This window comes from Salmo salar, chromosome 03 (assembly GCF_965601325.2).
Source record: "Salmo salar chromosome 03, fSalSal1, whole genome shotgun sequence".
NCBI lineage: Eukaryota > Metazoa > Chordata > Actinopteri > Salmoniformes > Salmonidae > Salmo > Salmo salar.
The window spans coordinates 98,064,789-98,081,158 of NC_138293.1; the positions used below are offsets into that span (position 1 = coordinate 98,064,789).

At 47.9% G+C, this 16,370-nt stretch overlaps 1 protein-coding gene across 4 annotated transcripts in view; it reads left to right on the forward strand.

The window, feature by feature from the left end:
- LOC123724056 (rab11 family-interacting protein 4A) overlaps positions 1–16,370 on the forward strand; it is a 117,332-nt gene that overhangs the window by 87,134 nt on the left and 13,828 nt on the right. For all 4 annotated transcript variants that reach the window (XR_014391739.1, XM_045715863.2, XM_045715865.2 and 1 more), the window contains 7 exons: positions 1,539–1,720; positions 2,703–2,870; positions 3,161–3,295; positions 9,968–10,003; positions 11,386–11,491; positions 12,207–12,310; positions 14,828–14,968. Coding sequence is in view for 3 of the 4 variants with exons in the window: in XM_045715863.2 (XP_045571819.1) it covers positions 1,539–1,720; positions 2,703–2,870; positions 3,161–3,295; positions 9,968–10,003; positions 11,386–11,491; positions 12,207–12,310; positions 14,828–14,968 (872 nt within the window). In the remaining variant the exon portion in view is untranslated. The remainder of the gene's footprint in view (positions 1–1,538; positions 1,721–2,702; positions 2,871–3,160; positions 3,296–9,967; positions 10,004–11,385; positions 11,492–12,206; positions 12,311–14,827; positions 14,969–16,370) is intronic.

The following is a 16,370-nucleotide window of genomic DNA, read 5'->3' on the forward strand; positions in this document are numbered from 1 at the left end:
TCTGTCAAATTGGTTGTTGATCATTGCTAGATAACCATTTTCATGTCTTGCCATAGATTTTCAAGAAGATTTAAGTCAAAACTCCAGTGTATATTTGGCCTTGTGTTTTAGGTTATTGTCCTGCTGAAAGGTTAATTATTCTCCCAGTATCTGGTGGAAAGCAGACTGAACCAGGTTTTCCTCTAGGATTTTGCCGGTGCTGAGCTCCATTCCATTTCTTTTATCCCGAGAAACTCCCCAGTCCTTAACAATTACAGAGAGGGATAGAGAGGTCAGATAATCAACACAGACATTACCAGCCCCTAGAGAGACTGTTACAGGCCAGATAATCAACACAGACATTACCAGCCCCTAGAGAGACTGTTACAGGCCAGATAATCAACACAGACATTACCAGCCTCTAGAGAGACTGTTACAGGCCAGATAATCAACACAGACATTACCAGCCCCTAGAGAGACTGTTACAGGTCAGATAATCAACACAGACATTACCAGCCCCTAGAGAGACTGTTACAGGCCAGATAATCAACACAGACATTACCAGCCCCTAGAGAGACTGTTACAGGTCAGATAATCAACACAGACATTACCAGCCCCTAGAGAGACTGTTACAGGTCAGATAATCAACACAGACATTACCAGCCTCTAGAGAGACTGTTACAGGCCAGATAATCAACACAGACATTACCAGCCCCTAGAGAGACTGTTACAGGCCAGATAATCAACACAGACATTACCAGCCCCTAGAGAGACTGTTACAGGCCAGATAATCAACACAGACATTACCAGCCCCTAGAGAGACTGTTACAGGCCAGATAATCAACACAGTAACTACTCTACACATAAATCCTGTTTTAAAGGCCATGATGAGGGTGTGTGCGTGATGTTGTTAGTCTGTCAGACAGGCGTGGAGAAGACTAACGAGAGGTCATTAAATCACAGGTTTACTAAAGCTGCTGTAGATATCCTTCAGAGAGAGAGAGAGAGAGTGAGAGGGAAGGAGGAAGGAAGGGAGAGGGGAAGGAGGGAGGGAGGGAGGGAGGGAGGGGGGGAGAGAGGAGAGGAAGGAGAAAGGGAGGGGTTTCTGAGACACTCTTCTCTGCCCTACCAGTGGTCCATCACTGCCTGGGTTGTATTGAATTGAATGTGCTGGTTCACTGAGAGTGCTCTTAGCTGTGGGTACTAGAAGATGGGTGTTGAATAAATGTTTCATTGTTCAGGGTCTGGAAGTTGGCCGTGTGCTCCGCCAAGACAACAACGTAGAGGAAACACTGTTGTGTCTGTCTCCAGCATGTTGAGTTGAATAACGGTGATGGTTGACTAATGTCCTCTCTCTCTCCCCCTACCCTCCCCTCTCTCTCCCCCCTTGCTCCCTCTCCCTCTACCCTCCCCTCTCTCCCCCTCCCCCTATGCTCCCTCTCTCCCCCTCCCCTCTCTCTCCCCCCCTCCCCCTATGCTCCCCCTCCCCTCCCCCCTCCCCTATGCTCCCCCCCCCCTCCCTCCATGCTCCCTCTCCTCCCCCCTCTCTCTCGCTCCAGAACGGCGAGGCCCGACTGGGCCCTCCCATCATCATGTGTACCCGTCCATATCCAGACTGCAGTGTGGAGCAGGGGGAGTGTTGTGACATGGACAGTACCAATGAGAGCGGGGTGGGCTCTGACATCTCTGACGGGGGGCGGAGCAACGAGAAGGAGGAGGGGCTCGGCGGACTGTTCAACAAGTAAGTGTGACGTTATGATGTCACAGATTATACCGGTACCATCTATCTGACCGGGGCTGTAGTACCATCTATCTGACCGGGGCTGTAGTACCATCTATCTGACCGGGGCTGTAGTACCATCTATCTGACCGGGGCTGTAGTACCATCTATCTGACCGGGGCTGTAGTACCATCTATCTGACCGGGGCTGTAGTACCATCTATCTGACCATTGCTGTAGTACCATCTATCTGACCGGGGCTGTAGTACCATCTATCTGACCGGGGCTGTAGTACCATCTATCTGACCGGGGCTGTAGTACCATCTATCTGACCATGGCTGTAGTACCATCTATCTGACCGGGGCTGTAGTACCATCTATCTGACCGGGGCTGTAGTACCATCTATCTGACCGGGGCTGTAGTACCATCTATCTGACCGGGGCTGTAGTACCATCTATCTGACCGGGGCTGTAGTACCATCTATCTGACCGGGGCTGTAGTACCATCTATCTGACCGGGGCTGTAGTACCATCTATCTGACCGGGGCTGTAGTACCATCTATCTGACCGGGGCTGTAGTACCATCTATCTGACCGGGGCTGTAGTAGCCCCAACCTGTAATAAGCACTTCTTGTAGACTTGTTGGACTGCTATTGGCTAGGTGGAATGGGCCCTCTGATAGGCTTGGTGGAATTGGCTCCATATTGCTATACTCCAGACAGTGTTTTCAGATGTCCTGAGTTTCTAGGGAAGGGGTATTCAAATCTTATCCAACAAGTTCCAGAGTACTGCTGGTTTTCTGTTCTACCTGTTAATATCACCTACCTGGTGGGTCTAAATCAGTCCCTGATTAGAGGGGAGGTATGATCAAAAACAGTAGAAATGTCTTCCAGGTTCAGATGGGAATTTGAGGGACCTGGGAGATGGGAGTACGGGACCCTATGGGACCGGGGCCATACTGATTCATACGTTGACTCATGTTCTTTGTGTTCTGATTGGCTATAGTTCTGGCCAGCTGATTGGCTCGGCTTCTGCGTCCGTCTTCTCGGGGGAGGAGCAGTTTGAGGACTACGGAGAGGGGGAGGACGTGGACTACACTCCCAGCAGCCCTTGCCCCGACGATGACGTGCGAACCAACGGCTTCTCAGACCTGGGCTCCTCTCTGCCCTCCAGGTTAGTGGTACATAGAGGAAACTCACACAGCATACAGGACATTCATCAATGACAGTTGGCCCCCAATGACTGACACACACTGCACACTAGACCCCTTTCCATGCTACACCAACACACACTCTTCACCTTTCAGCCATTCATGTGTAACAGGAAGGAAACCTATTGCTCTGTTCTATTGACAGATACAAAGAACCGTGTGTAATTAGTCTCTCTCTGTCTCTCCCTCCCTCCCCCCTTGTCTCTCTCTGTCTCTGTCTCCCCCCTCTCCCTCCCTCCCTCTGTCTCTGTAGTGCTGGTCAGACCCCTCTGAAGATGTGTCACCTGTACAACAGTGATGTGTTGGATGTATATTGTTCTCAGTGCTATAAGAAGGTTAACCTGCTCAACGACCTGGAGGCCAGGCTCAACAACCTCAGAGCCAACAGGTAACACACACACACACACACATATATATATATATATACACACACACACACACACACACACACACACACACACACACACACACACACACAAGCACGCCGGGCACACATATACACTACCGTTCAAAAGTTTGGGGTCACTTAGACATGTCCTTGTTTTTGAAAGAACAGCAAACATTTTTGGCCATTAAAATAACATCAAATTGATCAGAAATACAGTGTAGACATTGTTAATGTTGTAAATGACTATTGTAGCTTTTTTTTTAAACTATGGAATATCTACATATGGGTACAGAGGCCCATTATCAGCAACCATCACTACTGTCTTCCAATGGCACGTTGTGTTAGCTAATCCAAGTTTTTCATTTTAATAGGCTAATTTATCATTAGAAAACCCTTTTGCAATTATGTTAGCACATCTGAAAACTGTTGTCCTGATTAAAGAAGCAATAAAACTGGCCTTCTTCAGACTAGTTGAGTATCTGGAGCACCAGCATGTGTGGGTTCGATTACAGGCTCAAAATGGCCAAAAACAAAGCACTTTCTTCTGAAACTCGTCAGTCTATCCTTGTTCTGAGAAATGAAGGCTATTCCATGAGAGAAATTGCCAAGAAACTGAAGATCTCGTACAACACTGTGTACTACTCCCTCCCACAGAACAGAGCAAACTGGCTCTAACCAGAATAGATAGAGGAGTGTGAGGCCCCGGTGCACAACTGAGAAAGATGACGGGTACATTAGTGTCTTGTTTGAGAAACAGATGCCTCACAAGTCCTCAACTGGCAGCTTCATTAAATAGTACCCGCCAAACACCAGTCTCAACGTCAACAGTGAAGAGGCAACTCTGGGATGCTGGCCTTCTAGGCAGAGTTGCAAAGAAAAAGCCATATCTCAGACTGGCCAATAAAAAGAAAAGATTAAGATGGGCAAAAGAACACAGACACTGAACAGAGGAAGATTGGAAAAAAGTGTTATGGACAGACGAATCTAAGTTTGAGGTGTTCAGATCACAAAGAACAACATTCGTGAGATGCAGAAAAAAATGAAAATATGCTGGAGGAGAGCTTGACGCCATCTGTCAAGCATGGTGGAGGCAATGTGATGGTCCGTGGGTGCTTTGGTGGTGGTAAAGTGGGAGATGTGTACAGGGTAAAAGGGATCTTGAAGAAGGAAGGCTATCACTCCATTTTGCAACGCCATGCCATACCCTGTGTTCGGTGCTTAATTGGAGCCAATTTCCTCCTACACCAGGACAATGACCCAAAGCACAGCTCCAAACTATGCAATAACTCTTTAGGGAAGAAGCAGTCAGCTGGTATTCTGTCTATAATGGAGTGACCAGCACAGTCACCGGATCTCAACCCTATTGAGCTGTTGTGGGAGCAGCTTGACCGTATGGTACGTAAGAAGTGCCCATCAAGCCAATCCAACTTGTGGGAGGTGCTTCAGGAAGCATGGGGTGAAATCTCTTCAGATTACCTCAACAAATTGACAACTAGAATGCCAAAGGTCTGCAAGGCTGTAATTGCTGCACATGGAGGATTCTTTGATGAAAACAAAGTTTGAAGGACACAATTATTATTTCAATTCAAAATCATTATTTATAACCTTGTCAACATCTTGACTATATTTCCTATTCATTTTGCAACTCATTTCATTTCATGGATGTTTTCATGGGAAACAAGGACATTTCGAAGTCACCCCAAACTTTTGAACGGTAGTGTGCATTCTGCTTCAAACCACCACTCTCTCTCCTTGAAATAAATGACAAACCGTTGCTGTTCTTTAGTGAACCTCCCATCATAGTACTAGCCTATTCAGTAAGTCATTGAAGTGGATGCCTACCACACACACACACACACACACACACACACACACACACACACACACACACACACACACAGTCTCTTTGTAGTGGATACCTACAGTACCATGATACAGTACTGATTAGCTCTCACTGCCAGTGGTGTTTATTATAAAGCAGATCCCTTCTTCCTCCCTCCCCTCTCTCTCTCTCTCTCTCTCTCTTCTTCCCTCCTTTTCTAGGAAAATAGATTTGTTAAGGGCAGATTTGTTACCATAGCAACTGCATCCCAGTTAGACACAGGCTGGGTTAAATTGGGCAGAAGGGGAAGGGGGGTGTGTGTCTATGGAGGGGGTAGGATGTAGTCTGCAGTGTATTGTGGAGAGGGATGAGGGCTTTCAGTAAAGACTTGGTGTTCCCTAATGCTGTGGTCTGTTACTGCAGATTCTATGGTTCAGGTGTTACTGACCTGAGAAATGGACATAGAAGTGGACATAGAAATACAATTGATAGAATAGAATAGATGCCATTTTATCACCATGGTTAGTGTTGGATAGTTTAGATGGCACCATTACTTAACGCAGTGGTTGGTGTAGCTAGGATACTTCAGTCAAGTATTCTAAACCTGTCTTAACCTTGTTCCACCCTGACCCCGTTCACCAGCCAGGCTTCTAAACCTGTCTTAACCCTGTTCCACCCTGACCCCGTTCATCAGCCAGGCTTCTAAACCTGTCTTAACCCTGTGCCACCCTGACCCCGTTCACCAGCCAGGCTTCTAAACCTGTCTTAACCCTGCTCCACACAGACCCCGTTCACCAGCCAGGCTTCTAAACCTGTCTTAACCCTGCTCCACACAGACCCCGTTCACCAGCCAGGCTTCTAAACCTGTCTTAACCCTGCTCTACCCTGACCCCGTTCACCACGGCAGGATTGCTGTATGGACCAAAGTCTACTTCACATCTCCCTTATATTATATTGTTTTGTTCACCATAGCAACTGTCCGTCATGCTCTCTTGAATCACTGGTTCAATCACTGCACCCTATTCCCTGTATAGTGCACTACTTTAGACCAGGCCCATAGGGCTCTGTTCCCTGTATAGTGCACTACTTTAGACCAGGCCCATAGGGCTCTGTAGGGAATAGGGTGCCATTTGTACCACAGTCACACCATATTGTCGATGAGCCAGGTAGAGGTCAGGCTAGATGGTATGTCTCTCTCTGTTCTGTGTGTTGTGTTTCCATGGTTACACTCCATTTGAGATGAGATGTGGTGTGTGAGACTCTTAAGATGCTGGTTAGTTTAGCTATGGTTACCACACACACACACACACACACACACACACACACACACACACACACACACACACACACACACTGTGGTCATGTCTTTTACTTGAAGGTGCTATAACACAGTAATGAGTGTAAAGCTGGTGTGTGTGTGTGTGTGTGTGACATCTGTGTCTCAGGGTGTTCATGCCTGGCAGGCTGTGTGTGTGTGTGTGTGTGTGTGTGAGAGAGAGAGATGTAAAAGCAGGTCAGGTTCTAATAGGATCCTAGCCCAGGACATTACTCAGGTGATCTATATATAGCGTGGTTCTCCCTGATGTCACCATAGCCTTCCTCTTATCTAATCTACCTCAAATAATCCCTGCCTGGCACTGACGTAACTACCGACCCTGACCCCGTTCACCAGCCAGGGTTCTAAACCTGTCTTAACCCTGCTCCACCCTGACCCCGTTCACCAGCCAGGGTTCTAAACCTGTCTTAACCCTGGCCCACCCTGACCCCGTTCATCAGCCAGGCTTCTAAACCTGTCTTAAACCTGCTCCACCCTGACCCCGTTCCCCAGCCAGGCTTCTAAACCTGTCTTAACCCTGGCCCACCCTGCCCCCTTTCATCAGCCAGGCTTCTAAACCTGTCTTAAACCTGCTCCACCCTGACCCCGTTCCCCAGCCAGGCTTCTAAACCTGTCTTAACCCTGCTCCACCCTGACACCGTTCACCAGCCAGGCTTCTAAACCTGTCTTAACCCTGTTCCACCCTGACCCCGTTCACCAGCCAGGCTTCTAAACCTGTCTTAACCCTGGCCCACCCTGACCCCGTTCATCAGCCAGGCTTCTAAACCTGTCTTAACCCTGCTCCACCCTGACACCGTTCACCAGCCAGGCTTCTAAACCTGTCTTAACCCTGCTCCACCCTGACCCCGTTCATCAGCCAGGCTTCTAAACCTGTCGTAAACCTGCTCCACCCTGACCCCGTTCGCCAGCCAGGCTTCTAAACCTGTCTTAACCCTGGTCCATGCTCTTCCTCGGCTCCCAGTCCCACTCAGCCCTGTTCTTACTATAAAACCAACCCTATACCATGCCCTGTGTTATAAACCAACCCTATACCATGCCCTGTGTTATAAACCAACCCTATACCATGCTCTGTGTTATAAACCAATCCTATACCATGCCCTGTGTTATAAACCAACCCTCTACCATGCCCTGTGTTATAAACCAACCCTATACCATGCCCTGAGTTATAAACCAACCCTATACCATGCTCTGCGTTATAAACCAACCAACCAACCCTATACCATGCCCTGTATTATAAACCAACCCTATACAATGCCCCGTGTTATAACCCAACCAATCCTATACCATGCCCTGTGGTATAAACCAACCCTATACCATGCCCTGTGATATAAACCAACCCTCTACAATGCCCCGTGGTATAAACCAACCCTATACCATGCCCTGTGTTATAAACCAACCCTATACCATGCCCTGTGTTATAAAACCAACCCTCTACCATGCCATGTGTTATAAAACCAACCCTCTACCATGCCCTGTGTTATAAACCAACCCTATACCATGCCCTGTGTTATAAACCAACCAACCCTATACCATGCCCCGTGTAATAACCCAACCCTATACCATGCCCTGTGTTATAAACCAACCAACCCTATACCATGCCCTGTGTTATAACCCAACCCTATACCATGCCCTGTGTTATAAACCAACCAACCCTATACCATGCCCTGTGTTATAAACCAACCCTATACCATGCCCTGTGTTATAAACCAACCCTATACCATGCTCTGTGTTATAAACCAACCCTCTACCATGCCCTGTGTTATAAACCAACCCTATACTATGCTCTGTGTTATAAACCAACCCTATACCATGCCCTGTGTTATAAACCAACCCTATACCATGCCCTGTGTTATAAACCAACCCTATACCATGCCCTGTGTTATAAACCAACCCTCTACCATGCCCTGTGTTATAAACCAACCCTATAACATGCCCTGTGTTATAAAACCAACCCTCTACCATGCCCTGTGTTATACACCAACCTACCCTCTACCATGCCCTGTGTTATAAACAAACCAACCCTATACCATGCTCTGTGTTATAAACCAACCCTATACCATGCCCTGTGTTATAACCCAACCCTATACCATGCACTGTGTTATAAACCAACCCTATACCATGCCGTGTTATAACCCAACCCTATACCATGCTCTGTGTTATAAACCAACACTATACCATGCCCTGTGTTATAAACCAACCCTATACCATGCCATGTGTTATAAACCAACCCTATACCATGCCCTGTGTTATAAACCAACCCTATACCATGCCCTGTGTTATAAACCAACCCTATACCATGCCCTGTGTTATAACCCAACCCTATACCATGCCCTGTGTTATAAACCAACCAACCCTATACCATGCCCTGTGTTATAAACCAACCCTATACCATGCCCTGTGTTATAAACCAACCCTATACCATGCTCTGTGTTATAAACCAACCCTCTACCATGCCCTGTGTTATAAACCAACCCTATACTATGCTCTGTGTTATAAACCAACCCTATACCATGCCCTGTGTTATAAACCAACCCTATACCATGCCCTGTGTTATAAACCAACCCTATACCATGCCCTGTGTTATAAACCAACCCTCTACCATGCCCTGTGTTATAAACCAACCCTATAACATGCCCTGTGTTATAAAACCAACCCTCTACCATGCCCTGTGTTATACACCAACCTACCCTCTACCATGCCCTGTGTTATAAACAAACCAACCCTATACCATGCTCTGTGTTATAAACCAACCCTATACCATGCCCTGTGTTATAACCCAACCCTATACCATGCACTGTGTTATAAACCAACCCTATACCATGCCGTGTTATAACCCAACCCTATACCATGCTCTGTGTTATAAACCAACACTATACCATGCCCTGTGTTATAAACCAACCCTATACCATGCCATGTGTTATAAACCAACCCTATACCATGCCCTGTGTTATAAACCAACCCTATACCATGCCCTGTGTTATAAACCAACCCTATACCATGCCCTGTGTTATAAACCAACCCTATACCATGCCCTGTGTTATAAACCAACCCTATACCATGCCCTGAGTTATAAACCAACTCTATACCATGCCCCGTGTTATAAACCAACCCTATACCATGCCCCGTGTTATAAACCAACCCTATACAATGCCCCGTGTTATAAACCAACCCTATACCATGCCCCGTGTTATAAAACCAACCCCATACCATGCACTGTGTTATAAAACCAACCCCCTACCATGCCCTGTGTTATAAACCAACCCTCTACCATGCCCTGTGTTATAAATCAACCCTCTACCATGCCCTGTGTTATAAACCAACCCTCTACTATGCCCTGTGTTATAAACCAACCCTATAACATGCCCTGTTATAAACCAACCCTCTACCATGCCCCGAGTTATAAAACCAACCATCTAGCATGCCCTGTGTTATAAACCAACCCTATAACATGCCCTGAGTTATAAACCAACCCTCTACCATAACATTTCTGATTTTCCTGTTTATCTTTTTACAGCCCCAACAGAAAGATATCCAGCACTGCCTTTGGACGGTAAGTTAATGAGATCATCTTTTTACAGCCCCAACAGAAAGGGAGGAGGGAGGGACTGTACTGTGGTTATCTGATGGATCAGGTGGCTGGTAGAGGGAGGGACTGTACTGTGGTTATCTGATGGATCAGGTGGTAGAGGGAGGGACTGTACTGTGGTTATCTGATGGATCAGGTGGCTGGTAGAGGGAGGGACTGTACTGTGGTTATCTGATGGATCAGGTGGCTGGTAGAGGGAGGGACTGTACTGTGGTTATCTGATGGATCAGGGGGCTGGTAGAGGGAGGGACTGTACTGTGGTTATCTGATGGATCAGGTGGCTGGTGGAGGGAGGGACTGTACTGTGGTTATCTGATGGATCAGGTGGCTGGTAGAGGGAGGGACTGTACTGTGGTTATCTGATGGATCAGGGGGCTGGTAGAGGGAGGGACTGTACTGTGGTTATCTGATGGATCAGGTGGTAGAGGGAGGGACTGTACTGTGGTTATCTGATGGATCAGGTGGCTGGTGGAGGGAGGGACTGTACTGTGGTTATCTGATGGATCAGGTGGTAGAGGGAGGGACTGTACTGTGGTTATCTGATGGATCAGGTGGCTGGTAGAGGGAGGGACTGTACTGTGGTTATCTGATGGATCAGGTGGCTGGTAGAGGGAGGGACTGTACTGTGGTTATCTGATGGATCAGGTGGCTGGTAGAGGGAGGGACTGTACTGTGGTTATCTGATGGATCAGGTGGCTGGTAGAGGGAGGGACTGTACTGTGGTTATCTGATGGATCAGGTGGCTGGTAGAGGGAGGGACTGTACTGTGGTTATCTGATGGATCAGGTGGCTGGTAGAGGGAGGGACTGTACTGTGGTTATCTGATGGATCAGGTGGCTGGTAGAGGGAGGGACTGTACTGTGGTTATCTGATGGATCAGGTGGTAGAGGGAGGGACTGTACTGTGGTTATCTGATGGATCAGGTGGTAGAGGGAGGGACTGTACTGTGGTTATCTGATGGATCAGGTGGTGGAGGGAGGGACTGTACTGTGGTTATCTGATGGATCAGGTGGTAGAGGGAGGGACTGTACTGTGGTTATCTGATGGATCAGGTGGTCTGTGGTTTTAGTATCTTATCTCACTCTTACACTTTGGGAAACTTTTTATCAAAAATTCATCACAAAAAAATAAATGAATTTAGTTAATTACCCACCTCTTCATCTTTTTCCTCTCCTCCTCTTCTCTTTTCCCCCTCTCCTACTCCTCCTCTCTTTCTCCTATTTTCCTCCTTTCCTCCCTTCTCTCCTCCTCTTCCCTTTTCCTCTCTTCCTCCTCCTCTCCTCCTCCTCCCCCTTTCCTCCTTCTTCCCTCTCCTCTCCTCCTCCTCCTCCTCCTCCCCTCTACAGTCAGTTGTTCCAACACAACCACAGTGCTTTTAGCAGCAGTCAGGGAAGCACAGAGGACCTGTTCAGAGACTCCATTGACTCTTGTGATGTGGACATTACTGAGAAGGTAAAAACACACCACACACACACACACACACACACACACACACACACATACAAGGAACTGTACCCCCCGAAACATACATTTTACTCTGTAAATGAACTGCTATGATTATTATTATTATCCCACAATTAAAAATACCTCTATCATATAAGAGTTTTATTTCAGGCCTAACAGCCAAATCCATCCCCTGGACAGGACACTAGACTACCACAGCAGGACACTAGACTACCACAGGGCTTTACCCCCTGGACAGGACACTAGACTACCACAGGGCTTTACCCCCTGGATAGGACAATAGACTTCCACAGGGATTTACCCCCTGGATAGGACACTAGACTTCCACAGGGCTTTACCCCCTGTCTAGATTACCACAGGGCTTTACCCCCTGTCTAGACTACCACAGGGATTTATCCCCTGGACAGGACACTAGACTACCCCAGGGCTTTATCCCCTGGACAGGACACTAGACTACCCCAGGGCTTTACCCCCTGGACAGGACACTAGACTACCACAGGGCTTTACCCCCTGGACAGGACACTAGACTACCACAGGGCTTTACCCCCTGGACAGGACACTAGACGACCACAGGGCTTTACCCCCTGGACAAGACACTAGACTATCACAGGGCTTTACCCCAAATCCATTCCTTGGCTGAGTAGGGAGTCATCGGTCCCGTTTCTTTGGTCTCACCTGTACCTATGTGTCTGTCTGTCCTCAGGTGAGTTACCTGGAGAAGAAGGTGACAGAGCTGGAGAATGACAGTCTGGCTAATGGAGACCTCAAGTCTAAACTCAAACAGGGCAACACACAGCTAGTACACAGGTGAGATATACTGTATACACAGCAGACCTGGGTTCAAATACTTTCACATAAATTCAAAGTAAGTATTCAGATATATTTTCAATATTGTAACTTATTTGGAAATACACTTGGAAAGTTTTTGATAGTATTTGAAATAAGTACTTGAAAATTATATTGTATTTCAAATACATTAACTTAAATACACTCCTATGCATTTAACCCAGGTATTTGAAATACAATTTTACAGACTATTTGGTTTTTACAATAACTATTCAAATACTCAAATAGAAGTACTTGTTTTGCGCTGTGTATTTGAAAATGCAGTACTCAAATACAGAAAAGTACTTTAAATACCAGATAGCAGTAGTGTAAACCTCTGAATAGAAAGACAGGACGGGATTCAATCAAAGACACTTTGTTGACAAGATGAGTGCACATATTCCTGCTGCGTTTTGGTCCACTTTATCCGACGACAACCGTTACAGAATCTCCCACCAACCAAGGACCAAGCAGCGGGGTAAGGAGCGATGGAACAATAATATGGACTGTCGGGAGTCGTGGACCTGGGAGGAGATCAGAGCCGGAGTGGGCCCATGGAAGAAGGCGAAGGAGGACCGGGAATATTACAGTGGAACGCCGATAGCGTTCAAACCGGAGAGGCAGCCCCAATCATTTTTTTTGGGGTGGGCACATGGACAGATCGGCAGAGCCGAGGATGGAACCAGAGCCAGTCGGGGTAAAATTGGAGGGGAGCGAAGCAGAGACTGTTAAGGAGTTGATGGGTAAATTGGAGGAGAAGAATATGAGAGAGCTACTGTGTTGGTGTATTAGGCACGACATTCGCCCTGCAGAGCGTGTCCTAGAAATAATGTCACCTGAGTTAGTACTTCATACTTGTCCTGAGGTGTGTGCTAGCCGTCTAGTAAAGACAGTACCAGGCCCACGCACCAGGCCTCCAGTGCGTCAGCCCAGTCCTACTCGTCCTATTCCTGCTCCTCGCACTAGCTCTGAGGTGCGTGTATCCAGTCTGATACCTCCAGTACCAGCATCACGCACCAGGCCTCCAGTGCGTCAACCCAGTCCAACTCAGCCTGTTCCGCTCCCCGCACTAGCCCTGAGGTGCGTGTCCCCAAACTGGCACTTCCAGTACGAGCACCACGCATCAGGCTTCCAGTGCGTAATCCCAGTCCAACTCAGCCCGTTCCTGCTCCCCGCACTAGCCCTGAAGTGCGTGTCCCCAAACTGGCACATCCAGTACCACGCATCAGGCTTCCAGTGCGTCAGTCCAGTCTCGAGCTTCCGACGACAGTGCCCCGTCCAGAATATTCGGCAACAGTACCCCATCCTGAGTATCCGGTAAGAGTGTATAGCCCGGAACCGAGTGAGACGGCCTACAGTTCGGAACCAAGGGAGACGGCCCACTGTGCAGAGCCGATTGAGACGGCCCACAGTTCGGAGAAGTGTGAATGGGTCTACAGTCCGGAAGCGAGTGAGTCTGCCTGCGGTCCAGAACCGAGTGAGTCTGCCTGCGGTCCGGAGCCGAGCGAGTCTGCCTGCAGTCCGGAGCCGAGCCAGTCTGCCTGCGGTCCGGAACCGAGCCAGTCTGCCTGCGGTCCGGAACCGAGCCAGTCTGCCTGCGGTCCGGAACCGAGCCAGTCTGCCTGCGGTCCGGAACCGAGCCAGTCTGCCTGCGGTCCGGAACCGAGCCAGTCTGCCTGCGGTCCGGATCTTCCAGAGTTGGTCGACTGTCCGGGTCTTCCAGAGTTGGTCGACTGTCCGGGTCTTCCAGAGACGCTCTACAGCCCTGAACATTGTGCAGGGGTGGACTGGTCAGGGTGTGGCTGTAGACCAGAACCTGAACCACCTCCACTATAGGTGGGTTGGGGAGGGGGGGGGTGTAGCACAGGTGCCGTCGTTGACGGCAGCCACCCTCCCTTTAGTTTAGGTGATTTATGTTTGTTTTGGGGTAATTTTGTTTTTTTGTGTGAGGTGCATCTGGGGTCTGCACCTTTGGGAGGGGGGGGGTACTTTCACGTCCTGACCAGTAATAGGGGTTATTTGTTATTATAGTTTGGTCAGGACGTGGCAGAGGGTATTTGTTTTATGTGGTTCGGGGTGGTGGTTTGTTTAGTAGGATATTTGATTTATGTATTCCGGGGGTTTTTGGGCACTGTTCTATGTTAGTGTATTTCTATGTTCTGTCTAGTCTTTTGTATTTCTATGTTTTGTTAATTGGGGTTGGACTCTCAATTGGAGGCAGGTGTTTTCTAGTTGCCTCTGATTGAGAGTCCTATATATAGGTATGTGTTTGTTGAGTACTGTGTGGGAGATTGTTCTGTGTATAGCCTTGTGCCTTACCAGCCTGTATATAGTCGTTGTGTTTCCTTTGTGTACGTGTTTATTTTGGTTCTCCTTCTTCACCAAATAAAAGAAGATGAGTGCACATATTCCGGCTGCGTTTTGGTCCACTTTATCCAACGACAACCGTTACAATTACACTTGTGTAATGACGATGTTGTGTGTCTCTCTGTCTCCCAGGGTTCATGAGTTGGAGGAGCAGCTGAAGGATCAGGAGAGCAGAGCAGAACAGACCCTGGAGGAAGAGACACATAGACACAGAGAGACCTACTGCAAGATGGAGAGAGACAAGAATACTGATATAGAGCTGCTCACTAACAGGTACACACTCTTGAGTTTTTCTGGTACAATGGAACCAATGAAATAGTCCCAAAAGTCCAAGCGAAATGAAGCGCACCTTAGTAACGCACAGGAACACCACCTTAGTAACGCCCAGGAACACCACCTTAGTAACGCCCAGGAACACCACCTTAGTAACACACAGGAACACCACCTTAGTAACACACAGGAACACCACCTTAGTAACACACAGGAACACCACCTTAGTAACACACAGGAACACCACCTTAGTAACACACAGGAACACCACCTTAGTAACGCACAGGAACACCACCTTAGTAACGCACAGGAACACCACCTTAGTAACACACAGGAACACCTTTAGTAACACACAGGAACACCACCTTAGTAACACACAGGAACACCACCTTAGTAACACACAGGAACACCACCTTAGTAACACACAGGAACACCACCTTAGTAACACACAGGAACACCACCTTAGTAACGCCCAGGAACACCACCTTAGTAACGCCCAGGAACACCACCTTAGTAACGCCCAGGAACACCACCTTAGTAACGCCCAGGAACACCACCTTAGTAACGCACAGGAACACCACCTTAGTAACGCACAGGAACACCACCTTAGTAACGCACAGGAACACCACCTTAGTAACGCACAGGAACACCACCTTAGTAACGCACAGGAACACCTTTAGTAACGCACAGGAACACCTTTAGTAACACACAGGAACACCTTTAGTAACGCACAGGAACACCACCTTAGTAACGCACAGGAACACCACCTTTAGTAACGCACAGGAACACCACCTTTAATAACGCACAGGAACACCACCTTTAGTAACGCACAGGAACACCTTTAGTAACACACAGGAACACCTTTAGTAACGCACAGGAACACCACCTTAGTAACGCACAGGAACACCACCTTTAGTAACGCACAGGAACACCTTTAGTAACACACAGGAACACCTTTAGTAACGCACAGGAACACCACCTTAGTAACACACAGGAACACCACCTTAGTAACGCACAGGAACACCACCTTAGTAACGCACAGGAACACCACCTTAGTAACGCACAGGAACAGCACCTTAGTAACACACAGGAACACCACCTTAGTAACACACAGGAACACCACCTTAGTAACACACAGGAACAGCACCTTAGTAACACACAGGAACACCACCTTAGTAACGCACAGGAACACCACCTTAGTAACGCACAGGAACACCTTTAGTAACACACAGGAACACCACCTTTGTAACGCACAGGAACACCACCTTAGTAACACACAGGAACAGCACCTTAGTAACACACAGGAACACCACCTTAGTAACACACAGGAACACCACCTTAGTAACACACAGGAACAGCACCTTAGTAACACACAGGAACACCACCTTAGTAACGCACAGGAACA